This window comes from Columba livia, chromosome 17, assembly GCF_036013475.1.
Source record: "Columba livia isolate bColLiv1 breed racing homer chromosome 17, bColLiv1.pat.W.v2, whole genome shotgun sequence".
Taxonomy (NCBI): domain Eukaryota; kingdom Metazoa; phylum Chordata; class Aves; order Columbiformes; family Columbidae; genus Columba; species Columba livia.
Window position 1 is genome coordinate 12,495,863 of NC_088618.1, and position 13,203 is coordinate 12,509,065.

The 13,203-nt window shown below is 52.2% G+C and overlaps 1 protein-coding gene across 4 annotated transcripts in view; it reads right to left on the bottom strand.

The window, feature by feature from the left end:
- KSR2 (kinase suppressor of ras 2) overlaps positions 1 to 13,203 on the bottom strand; it is an 88,187-nt gene that overhangs the window by 51,310 nt on the left and 23,674 nt on the right. For all 4 annotated transcript variants that reach the window (XM_065033865.1, XM_065033863.1, XM_065033866.1 and 1 more), the window contains exon 5: positions 6,343 to 6,524. In XM_065033865.1, the coding sequence (XP_064889937.1) occupies positions 6,343 to 6,524 (182 nt within the window). The remainder of the gene's footprint in view (positions 1 to 6,342; positions 6,525 to 13,203) is intronic.

Here is a 13,203-nt window from a genome sequence, read left to right on the forward strand (position 1 = left end):
ATCTCTATCAGCCTGTCCCCAGGCAAAAATCACAACCCAGGGCCCTTCCCAGCTCCCCAGTGCCCCCCCTGCCATGAGCAGGGACATCTTCACCAGCTCAGGTTGCTCAGAGCCCCGTCCAGCCTGGCCTGGGATGTCTCCAGGGATGGTTCATCCACCACCTCTCTGGCCAACCTGACATACCATGATGGTGATGGGGGATGCTGGCAGAGGTTCCTGCCCTCACAGTCCCAAACAGAGAGCCAAGCACACCAAGGAGCTGCTCTGCAGCAAAGGGTGCACCCAAGGGTGCAAAGTCCCTCCATGATACACCTCGGTCCTCACTCTGTCTGGTTTTAGGTCCAAAATAGGATGGGAGAGATCCCCAAATAGAGCTGTGTCAATGTTTGGAGCAGCAGTGCCAGCAGCTTTCCCTCCTCAGGATATAAAATCCATGCAAGATACAAGCTAAAGAGAGGGTCAACCTGCCCCCTCCACTAGTGCATATGGCAAATATTCTGTAGGAAAATCACAGCCAGGTCCAAATCCAGCAACATCCCCACAGTGTCCCTGCTGGGGGTAGAAGGATGGTTGGGCAAGTCAAAAGGAAACCTCAGCCCTTGCCAAGGGGATCATCAGAGCAGCCAAACGAGGCCAAGCTCTTCTCAGAGCGCCTCTCTAGTAAGAAAAGAGAGTCACTTTATAATCCTGGCAGTTCCTCTTTGCAGCGTGACAATCCTATTTATCCAGTCAAAATGTCACATTCAGTCACTTCGCTGGCTTAAATACTCGCATTGTGATTTTTTCACCCCCCCTCCAATTTGCAGCCTTGCAGGGTCCATTAGGTTTACCCAGACAAAGCTGTGTTCCCCGGCTCTGCACAGCACTGCTGGGGTTGGGAACCTCTGCTGCCGATGGTGAGGCAGCCAGATGTGGCCAGATGTTGCTGTGGGAAGCTCCCATCTGGGTTGCCAACACAGCTCTGGAGTGTCATACCATGGCTTGTGTTGGTAGCAGAGAAGGTTGCAGGAGGAAAAAACCCACTGATGTTCACAAAAAAAATTATGTCCCGATTGGGAAGTCCCCTGCTGAGGGTGGTTTGGGCTGGGAGAGCGTTTAAGAGAGGTCTCTGCCCTGTGAAGCCACCCCCAGCATTGGGGACAGGAATGGCATGTGCACCATGGCACCCTGAACACCAGCATCATGCTCTCAGGTCCTGCCTGGGCCTGGATTTAGGGCTCCTGGATTCCTTGATCCACTGGATGTCACCTTGAACACCTCTCCTCCAGCCACACTTACCAGTGCCAGCCCTTCTGAGGGCACTTTGGCAGATGCTCAGGGGCTGAAGAAGCACAAGGAGCTCTGGTGGCACCTCAGTACTTGCCACTTGCTTGGCCATCACCGGTTGACCACCATAGGCCCAGGTAGGCATAGCCAGGCTGCTTATTGGGGTAGACAATCCATGCTATAAACCACAAATTCCTTGGTCACAAAGAGCTAAAGCCAGGACTGGGATTCAGGAGATGTGACCCACCAGGGACATGGCCAGAGAAGCACCAAAGGCAACCATAGAAGAGAGCTGATGTATGGGGCTGGAGAGGGGAGGTGGTCATCACCAGAGACCACATTAAAACAGCCATGATGGGCTCTCGAGGGACAAGACAAAATCTCTGAGAGGTCACTGTTCATAACTCCATGTACCAAGGGATGCTCCACGGCTCCTGTCTCACTCTCAGACCACAGCAAGAGCCTCCCTGCTGTGTGCTGCAGGAAGGTGTTCAGCGATGTCCCCGCACAAAGAAGCCTCCAGCAGAACTTCAGTTCATGGAACACTGAGGACAGACGATGGGTTTTTCTCTCCTGGTACACACAAGGTCTTGGGTTGGGTTGCATTGGCTGCTCCTTCTCTTTTGCAGGGCTGGACGCCAGCTGGAGGACGGGCAGCAGCGAGGACATTCCCTGCACAGCCACGTGCCCGGGTGCTCATTTTTCTGTCCTAGCAAAGTCATGCATGGACTTTTCTGTCCTTCCTTCTCCCCACTTTGGTTTTCAATAGTCCAGGATGGAAACAACATTGTTGGCCCATCCTAGAGACCACTGAGCAGGTGACCTGATGTGGACGCACAGGGTGACAGTGCCTTGGCTGGCCTTGCAAAAGGGAGAGGACAAGCAGAGGACACAGCCCAGGAGAAATGTCAGATGCCACCAGGACACACAGATAACCATGACACAAACAGGACCTACTAGACTATAAGCCTTGACAATAAAAACGAGAAGATCCAACCTGATTTCTGGGTGCTTGTAGCCAAGTCATAGAGTCATAGAATCATTTTGGTTGGAAGAGACCTTCAAGATCATCAGGTACAACCATTCACTTACCACTAGCACTAGTCATGGGGTGTTGAGTCCTAAATTCTATTTCAAAGTAACAATACATCTCTGGTGGTCACTGGATCACCAGGAGGGACCAGAAGCACCGTGAGAGAGTCCTGTATGGAGACAAACCATTTGCTGTTCCTCAGCCATAGGGCTGGGCTATTTCAGATTTCAAGGGCACCCCAAAAGTCTTCATTTCTCCCTTCTGCCTCCCCTCAAAGGGCTGCTAAGGAAAAAATTCCATTCAAAACCAAAATTCACGGGGATCCTGGCCCTGGGTGAAGGAAACTTTGCCCCTCCAGCAAGATCTGTGCTGCAGGAGAAAGAGGCTTCTCCTGCAGCTCACTGCCAGCCCGGGCACCCTCGCTTCATGTCTGTGAAAATCTATTCCCATCAGGGCAAACCGGCTGTTAAAAATAAGAGAGAAGCATCCAAACCCGCATCCGATCGGGACCAGAGGTGACACAGATGGGGACACGCTCCTGCCACAAGCAGCAAGATGTGCTGGCTGTTGAGAAGAGATCACGGAGAGACAGCGGGAGAGGGGGGGGCGAGGGCTCACCGGGCTCTGCTCCTGCATCTCAAGCTGACAACAACAACATTTTGTAGTTTCAGTGCTCAGGGATGTAATTCCACATCAATCTAGAGTGTACTGGGTGCTGCGGTGCTGAGAAAAAGGGAAGAGGCATTTTTGGTCATAGAAGTTTAGGTATCCATGGTCATAGGGGTGGGATATTGGGGAGAACTTAGAATCACAGAATCATTTTGGTTGGAAAAGCCTCTCAAGATCACCGAGTCCAACCGTTCCCCACCGCTGGCACTGCCCCATGTCCTGAGAACCTCATCTCTGTCTGTCCAACCCTCCAGGGATGGTGACTCCAGCACTGCCCTGGGCAGCCTGTTCCAATGCCCCACAGCCCTTTGGGGAAGAAATTGTTCCCCACATCCAACCTCAACCTCCCCTGGCGCAACTTGAGGCCGTTTCCTCTGCTCCTGATGCTTGCTCCTGGGTAGAAGAGACTTGGCTGCCAAACCACATTTGTTCCTCAAGGATGGGGATGGGGACAGGGAGGTCCCTGGGATGCGGGGTGGGCACTGTGAGCCCCATGGAGCTCATCCAGTAGCACACAGGAAACCCATCACACTTAGAAGGCAACGAGAAACAGTGGCACCCCAGGACATGGGACCCCCAAACCATGACCAGCATTTTTCATGCACCAACAAGTCCTGGTGCTTTAGACCAGTGAGAACTGCAGCAAGATGAGAGCAGGGGACCCCAAAACACATGAAGCACCACATGTCGGAGCTGGGAGAAGCCACTCAGGTCCCACAACACCAACGCTGGGCACAGGGAAAGCTGTAGAGATATCTACTCCATCACACTAATAAACGTTCCTCTGTACCACTCGGCATAAGGTAACGAACTCTCCACAAGGTAATGAACCTGGCATTGAGCTCCATTAACCCCATCCTTCTCCCCTCAGGGCTCGGCCATATGCAGGATGCGGCCGCTCATCCCCCAGGGTCACAAACCAGAAAAGCAAATGTGGAAGGTGAGAGAAATCCAGAATTCAGCTCAAGAACATGCCACCAGTACAGAAACAATGCAGAAAAATGAGAGAGAAACAGTATGATCTAGTGGGACTTTTTTGCCTTGCGTCACATTTTCCCTGCAGTTTCCCAAGAGCGAGGGTGTGGGAAACTGCAGCGGGTCTGTGGAATCCTTGACAGAAAATATGAGAGTAGAGATCAGCCTTGAGATATTAAGATTTACCCTTGAGAAGGATGGGAGTAAATGAGTATCCGGAGAGAGGAGAGATGTACCCGTGAGAGAGAAGGGGATAGAAGAATAACATGGATGATAGAAAAATTAACCAATGAGATGTTAGTGCTGTAACTTGTAACCAACAGTGAAAAGACACATGAACTGGTAGAATTGTATAAAAATGCACTTGTAGCAATAAATGGCGTCTATTACTTTCATCTTGAAAGAACCTGGTCCATGTCGTTTGTCCGTCTCAACCGCGACACGAGGGTCGCTCAGTGCACACACGCCGATCCTGCTAGGACCAAATGATTTTGCTGATGCTAAAACCTCTCAACAGGGATCTGGCGCAAGCAAGCCCCTCTCTCCATGGATCACATCAGGCCCAGCAAACATTCGCAGCAGCCAAGAAAGTTGTAGGGCCGAGTGAAATGAGACGCCTCCCCAGCAGTGTTAGTCACTTGACGGCCCATCACTTCTCATCGCATCGCGCTCCTGCGATGCCACATTACATCAGGTTATCACACCACGGGATGTAATCCAAGGCTGATGCATGAGGTGAACCTAATGCAACAAGACATGGCGGGGGGTTGCTGAGAATGGGTTTTATTTCTTGGTTTCTGGTCCGCTGGTCCCCATCGTTCCGGGCTGCAAGTTGAACTCAGCTGATGCTGCAGGGGGGAGAGTGGTGCAAAAATACCCCTCGTTCCAGGCACATCTGGCTCTGCCGGGGTCGGGTAGTTGGACATCTCCAGAAATAATATCTCCTGCCAGATCTCACTGTCCCCAAAGCCAATGGAAGGGGAGCAAAAGAATGCCAAGAAACAGCTCAATGACAATCAATAATCCTAAACAGTGGACGATTGGTATAAAAAAAAAGTAAAGACAGGAATTGTGATTTTTTTTGCCTTTCAGAGGACTGGGAGAGGGATGAAAACAGGGCAAAGGATCTTCCCTGTCACACTGGTACCCACAAACCGGTGCTTGGCTGGTGAATCCGTCTTGGTGCCACTTCCCATGGTGAGGAGAAGAACCTGGTGGTGCCGGGGGGCTGGGTGGGCAAGGAGGGGGCTGCCTGCAAACCCCTTCTCCAGCCAGGAGCCCAGCCGTAAGAATGACTAGAAGAACCAAAAACGAGCCAGAAAGACCACATTTTGGGCAAGTAAAGAGAAGGGAGAAGTTTGGGGAGGGGAAGGTGGTAGAAAACAAGCTGGCATATAGAGTCAGAGGAAGTTTTTAGCTGAGTAACAAGAGGCAAAGGGAGCTCAGCCTCCCCGCGACAGCTCTTGGTGTGTACATCACTCCCAGCAGCTGCCACACATTTTCTGGGAGGGTTTTGTTTAGGCTGAGAGTCACACCTGCCTTGTAAAAGCTTCAATTCCTGCAGAATTAATAGGGGCATGTGGTCCAAGACTGGGAAATAAAGGTCAGGCTGCCTCTCCCAACACCCTGGGTGAGCTCGACTGCCCAAACCCATCGTGTCCCACCACCAGCATCTCCTGCACGAGGACAAACGTCCCGGGCAGGACAAGGCCCAGCTGCTGGGATCACCAGACCTGTTGGCATCGAGGCCGGTGTCACTCGTGACTCCATGTAGGTTTAAAGCCCTACAAGCAGGAGAGGTCTGAAAAGCCACAGCTGATTTCACAAAGGAGCCCTTGGAAAAGTCGTTCTCAAGTGACAACCAGTTGTGTCACCAACCCAGGCAGCACGGGAAGGCTTGTGGCTTTTCCAAACGACTGCAGCCACCCTCCTGCACCCGTTATTGCGATACCGGAGTATATCGGTTTATATAAATCAATATTCAATACGGCAGTGGTCTTATATACACACAGACACATATATTCAATTTTCCAGGCTCATATTTTACAGAATCATAGAATGATTTTGGTTGGAAGAGCCCCTCAAGATCATCAAGTTCAACATAACCTGACTCTGGCACTAACCCTGAGAACCTCATGTCCGTCTGTCCAACCCTCCAGGGATGGTGACTCCAGCACTGCCCTGGGCAGCCTGTTCCAATGCCCCACAGCCTTTTGGGGAAGAAATTGTTCCCCACATCCAACCTCAACCTCCCCTGGCGCAACTTGAGGCCATTTCCTCTGCTTCTGGCGCTTGTTCCTTGGGAGAAGAGACCAACACCCTCCCAGACCATCAATGCTCACGCACCAACCATCACCCACCCCATGGAAAGGGGACCTGGGGCTGGCATTGGGACTTACTTGCTGAGAAGGTGACTTCGGTGTGGACAGGGGGTGTGGAGGGGAGGAACGGCGGGTACCCCACGAAGAAGGAGCGGAGGGAGCGCTCGGAGAGGAGCGGGGAACGCTGCGCCGGGATGTTCTCGCAGCTTCCCACACTGTTGTTGATCTTGAGGTTCAAGGGCTTGTTCTTCTTCTTGACTCTGGGAGGAAGAAAAATGAGAGAAAAGTGAAGGGCAAGAAATCTAGGGGGACATTTGCTCGCAGGTGGGGAGGAGAGACTGATGTACCCAGGGACCAGTGGCACAATGGGGACAGCTGCTCACGCAGGGAGATGCTGGGCTGCCCATGAGCTGATGTGAGAATTAGACCCGTTTCCCTACAAGCACTTCCAGTTCTTCCCCATCACCAAAAATGACAGTTTTCATTAAGGAGTGCATTGCACTCAGGAGCTCTTCCTCCTGCAAAACCTGGCTGAAAAGGGCCATGTTGCAACAGCGCCTGACCCAAAGCTGCCTCAGGGAAAGGCAGCTCAGCATTTTTGGAGGATTTGGGGCAGAGACCCATACAAGCATGGAGTGGACAACGTGACAACTCACAGTCATCAAGCTCACAGCTCATGAACAGCTGGAGACGGTTTTCTCAGAGGTGACACCATTAGCATTGATGCACAACTGAATTACAGACTTTAACTCAACTTGCTGCCTTCAGTACCTGCTTATATGGTTATAATCAGGCAAAAAACACAACGTGGGAGCAGAGAGGGGAGGGAGCAAATCACAGCACCTCCACAACCACAGCGGCTGAGCTCAGGAGGGAAACCCAGAGCCACAGAATCAAACCAGAGCTGGGCAATGCCAATGCGGTGGAAATCAGGAAAGCACAAACCCCGGTAAAACCCCGGTACTGCTCACTCTCAAAACTTTCTTTGCATCCAGCAGCTGCTTTCCTGCAAACACCTACACACTTGTCCAAGGGCAGCAGGTTCTGCTCTCTTGTCATTGCTCCAGTAATGTCAACCGGAGATGCACCCGAGCTCAGATACGCACTGGGGACCGCGGAGCATCCTCCCCGGGGCCATGCATCTCCCACCGCCCTGGGCATCTGGCCATGCCAGGCGATAGGAAATGACTGTACCGTGCTCCCCAGCCTGCCTAAGCAGGGGAAAATTAATAAGCTAATTGTTTCCTCACACAGGAAAAGCTGCTGCTGCCTTTAGGGTGGCTGTAATGACTTTTTTGGGTGTGCTGGGGTGGGTGATGTGTCCAGCCAGGTCCGATGAAAGAACCGTCCTGGCTCTGAGCCCACGGGGGTCCAATGCAGCAGCAGCCCTGTGGGTGATGGTCACCATGTCACGCCCCGCCAGGGGCAACCTGAGCTGTCCCTAATGTCCCTAAAGCAAATCTGCCAAGCACTAAGGTGAGGAGAAGCCTCCAAAGCTGGTCTGACCCTTCCATTGCTGCTGCTTGATCCCAACCTGGCGGCACAACCGTGGCACCTCTGCCGAAGCCCCAGCGCGGGCACAGCCCCAGCTCCCCGCTTGCTCGGCCCCGGCACTCGGCCCAAAACGCTTCCTGCAACGCAATGATTAGCCACTAATCTCATTTTTTTCCACCCATAAATCAGTTCCAGACCAAATATTTACCGCGAGCATCATTTCCTTGCCAAGCAGGGCTGGTGACAGCTCTCATTATGAGGAAGGATGAGTGATTTTGGACAGAGAGATATTTTTTTCTCTCCTTGTTTTTTCAGGAGGAAAAAAAAAGTAGTAAATACACACAAACAGCATGAGCCAACTGGGTGACCAGTGAGGGTCGGCTGCATGTTTGCCCATGGCCCTGACCCCTTTCCATGTCCCAAAGTGGGGGGAGGAGGGACCGAAGCCTCCCCACCACAAAGGAGACGAGCGGGATGCTGCAGCAGGAGCATCCTCTGCCTGGTAAGTCCCCTGCCGCAGGGGGGTCACAGGGACAAGGTATCCTGCTGCAAGCACCCCGACATTGGGGACAGTGGTGTCCCAGCTGTTAGGGACCCCTGAGGTGTCCCTTGGGTGCTGAGAGCAAACCTGCACCTTCACCTCCCCAGGTGTGACAAGCACTGTGTGCCCTCCGAGCTTTGAGTCCTGCTTGAACAGATGGAGATGGCAGCTTGTCGCTCCATGGGTGACCAGCACAGGGGCAGGATGAGGCCACAGCACCCATGGGAGACGGGAGGAGCTGCAGGGGCAGACATGGCTGGGTTGTAGAGGACACGGCTGTCCCCTTGCTGGCTTCCCCATGGTTTTGTCCCCAGCCAGCAGAGTGTGTCCCAGCACTGTGCACAGTTTGGTGGTGCACCCAGGGAGCAAATCTCTACCCCATCCTCCAGCAAAGGCAACAGGAAAGAAGGTAAAAACACTAAATAATCTAAAATCTGGAAAAGGACAAGTCCTGCAAGCGGCAGAGGGTATAAATAACGAGCTGCAAAGACATCCCAAGAGGTGACACGGTTCCTCTGCTTCTCTGCAATCTTCTCTTGGCCACTCCAAAGCAGCCCCAGCCACCCACTTGGGGATGAGGTAACTGGGGTGCTAGCAGGGCATAGAGCAAACCTGCCATGTAAAACAAGCCCCGTTTGGGGCTGCTTATGCAAAATTAGTGTCCAATGCCATCCTTGCTGCATGGGCTTCGGAGCAGGGGTGCAGGATGAGGCACCACATAAGGGACTTAAAGCCATGGGGGGGGTCAGAGATCGCTCCTCACCAACCTCCTGCATCCACCCATTTGCACTGCAGCAACCCAGGGTGAAAGGTCTCTCACTTTTCAAGCAATAAGTGGAGATAAAGGTGTAAGTCCCATGGGAAGAGGGGGCTACACCTCCTGACCACCCCCAGCCTCACCTTCCAATTCCCAGGAGCGGTTTCACTCATCCCTGGCCAACATTTCCATTTTTCTTTATTTTATCCAAGCCAGCATCACACAAGGGGTTAAACAGCATGTGCTGGAAATGCATCATGGCCCTCACAGCCTAAACCCCCCCAGCACAGCCTGGAGCCCCCAGACCTCACACCTGTGGGGCAGGAGGAGCCTCATCCTCTGCTGGGCATCATCCCCTTACTGGACATCACCCCATGCCAGGCTCCCAGACCCTTCCTCCTGGATGGAGACCAGAAGAACCAAAGCCCAGTGCACAACACAAGCTGGACTCGCTTCAATGCTCAGGGGGGTTGGCCTTGCTAATTCCCCCATTAAACACCAGTTCAGACCTCTCCAGAAGCCAGCAAATTCTCAGCTACTTGGCTGAGGGGGTGGAAAAAGCAAACACTCCCCTTAAAACTTCCCGGCGATGATACAGAAACGCTGATGGAGAAGCAAAGGCGGTGGAAGGGAATTCACAGCGCAGCTCTGCGAAGCTGCAGAAGGGGCTATTTAGATGGTGCCGATACTTCCCAGTCCCCGGGAAGGACCATTTTCCTCCAGTCACAGCTGGACAAGCACCGAAATGAACCTCCAGCCTGCACCGGGGGGGGCTCCAAAACACTGGCTGGGGGAGCGGGGAGCTGGTTATGTACCGCTTGTTTTTTATTTTAGCTTTAAAGAGTTTGTGGGGAGCAAATGGGACCACACGCAGCCCATCTCTACGCTTGGAGCACCCCAAAATCTGGGAGACAGCCTGGGGCGGCTACAGCAAGCCCAAGGGATGGCAGGAAAAGTGTCACCACAGGGACAAGGTCTCCTTTCCCGACAGATTTGGAGCAGATCCCCAAGTATGAACATCCCAGCGATTCTTTTGCCACTCTGGGAGCCTCAGGTCCCTTCTCCATCCTCATCCCAGCCCCAGCCCCATTGCAAAAGGCAGCCTGGGGGCTCCGCAAGCACCGAGTCCCCCTCACCACAGGGGTGCCGGGCTCCCCACCAGCAAGATGAGGACAGACCCCAAATCCTTTCCAAAGTCACCAGTTCTCAGCCTTTGCAGATCCAGCATTCTCCCAACACCCTGCTCTGCCCCGTCACCTCTCACCTAACCCTCTGCATGGCCCAAAAAACTCATTTTTACCCTTATCATAGAATCACAGATGGTTTGGGTTGAAGGGACCTTCCCAGCTCCCCCAGTGCCCCCCCTGCCATGAGCAGGGACATCTTCACCAGCTCAGGTTGCTCAGAGCCCCGTCCAGCCTGGCCTGGGATGTCTCCAGGGATGGTTCATCCACCACCTCTCTGGCCAACCTGGGCCATTGTTTTACCTTTATACCTTCCCTGTGCATCTGGTAGGAGCGATTCCACACACAGACAGGATAATGCCAACTACTAGGGACATAATTTCATGCAAGAATTCACTAAATAGATGATGATGGTTTTCAAATAAAATAAAAAAAATAGCCCGGCTAGTTGGAAGTGCTTAATGCAAATTCCTTTAGGTGTCAATCCAGCCTGAATGTCTCATCCCCGCCTGCTCGGTGGAATCAGTCAAACGCTTATCACCTGCTTCAGGAAAATAAAATAGAGGGTTTCAACAGGCGGTGAAAAACAGGAGCAGACACCCAGGACAAAGGGCTCGTCACTCCTTTCAGCCCCAGTGAGGCTCCGCGTGCGGGAGAATTGACAGCATGGGATGCAGGGATGGTATGGATGCTATAGGGTACCCCAGAGAAAGGTACCCAACGAGGATGCATGTGCAAAAGGATGAAGAATCTGGGATGTCCCCAGGCGATTCCCAGGATGGAAGAGCAGGATGTGCTGGGAAAGCGAGTGGGAGAAGCAGAAGTGGGAATACGAGGATGAGTAAGGGGGGACCTGTGTGTGACACAGAGACACCCACTGCTTAAAGAAAGCTGGAAATCAGGTAAATAACTCTGTCCTGAAGGTGTTTGGTCTCACTTGCCAATACTATTGTAATGAAAAAAATAGAAATAAAAGGAAAAGAAGGGGAGGGGAGGGAGGAGAGGAGAGGAGAGAGAGGAGAGAGAGGAGAGGAGAGGAGAGGAGAGGAGAGGAGAGGAGAGGAGAGGAGAGGAGAGGAGAGGAGAGGAGAGGAGAGGAGAGGAGAGGAGAGGAGAGGAGAGGAGAGGAGAGGAGAGGAGAGGAGAGGAGAGGAGAGGAGAGGAGAGGAGAGGAGAGGAGAGGAGAGGAGAGGAGAGGAGAGGAGAGGAGAGGAGAGGAGAGAGAAGAGGTAAAATAAAAAAAATAATAAAAATAAGGTTTAAATTTAAAATTTAGCCAAAACAGGTGAGCTGACCCTGCAGCTGACTGCACTGGACTATGTTTTATTCACCACTTGCTCCTCTCCAGCACACTCCAATTCCAATGCACACATTTCTTTTAAACGAAGGGAAATAGGGTGGAAAAAAAAATAATAAACCTCCTCTCATCAGTATTTCAGTTCTCATCAGTATTTCAGTTCTCATCAGTATTTCAGTTCTCTCTCTGCACAGGATTAGAGATCGCTGCTCCTGGCCTGAAGCGCACGGCCCCAGCCGGCATTCAGCCCACAAGATTTATGGCCTTTTGAGTGGCTTAATTGCACGATATTCTGTATTAAATCAGAGGAAGGAGAAGGTGAAGTGCTTCCCCCGCAGCCTGCAAGTCTGGGCAGTCGCTTCCATCCTGAGCAAGCAGCATCCATGTGAAATGACAAAAAAACTTTAACACTTTTTAATGCATGAAAAGCTGCCAGTTGTGCTCCCTTCCTGCTGGGTTTCCCAACAATTCTACCAAAAAAAACCCCACAAAAATCCAAGTGACATCCCCAGCCAAGCAGCACGAGCATCCTCAAACCAACAGCCCTGGGGATCTTGGACCAAAACCACCGTGGTTGGAGCCATCCCAGCCAGAAAAGGAGGCACGGGGTCGCCTTTAATGCCCAAAAATGAACATACGGCATCCACACTCGGTGCCGCCGCTCATCCCTCCCCGTGCAGCAAGGACAGCGCCGGCTGGTTTAGCGTTTTCAGGCTTCGAGGCAAACACCCAGGTAAAGCCAGTGGATTATTTGAACTTGTCTGAACAGATGAAATTTCTTCATTATCCACTCAAGCTCTATGCAACACTAGCTTGATATTAAAAGAAAATATAGAGAATATCCACCAGCTGTTGCATTTATCCTCCTCATTACTGTAAGAGGCAACAAACCCCACCCTCCCCCAGCCAGAGGAAAAGCAGGTTCTTCATATCAAAGCCTCGACAGTTAAATATTTATCCAAGTGCCTGTCCCCGCTTCCCTGGATGGCTGAATTTTAAGGTTCAAGTCTTACTGATCTATTATTCCCTTTTCAGAGCACAAAGCGTAACTTTTTATTACGGCTGCAAATTAGAAAGCCGGGAAATTCTTTGAAGGGAGCTGGAACCAAACAGGTTGGTGTTTTTTTCCCTTCCCGAAACTGGCGCACCGAGGAGCCGGGGCAGCAGGAGGGCAGCAGGGACGGTGCTGGGGCGGACACAGCCTGCAAGAAGCTGGAGGAGCTAATTGCCAGGATCCTGAAGCAGGTCCTGTTTCTCATTAAACCCCTTCTGTTTTCTTCATTTCCACCGTGACGTTTCTTCGAGGGACACACAAGGGTGAGGGGAGATGAGAACCACCAGCTGTGGCCAAGCAGCCATGGTGAGGTTGAGTCTCCCGTTTCACAGAATCACAGAATCCCAAAATGTCAGGGGTTGGAAGGGACCTGGAAAGCTCATCCAGTGCAATCCCCCCATGGAGCAGGAACACCCAGATGAGGTTACACAGGAAGGTGTCCAGGCGGGTTGGAATGTCTGCACAGAAGGAGACTCCACAACCTCCCTGGGCAGCCTGGGCCAGGCTCTGCCACCCTCACCGGGAACAAGTTTCTTTTCAAATTTAAGTGGAACCTCCTGTGTTCCAGTTTGAACCCATTACCCCTTGTCCTGTCACTGGTTGTCACTGAGA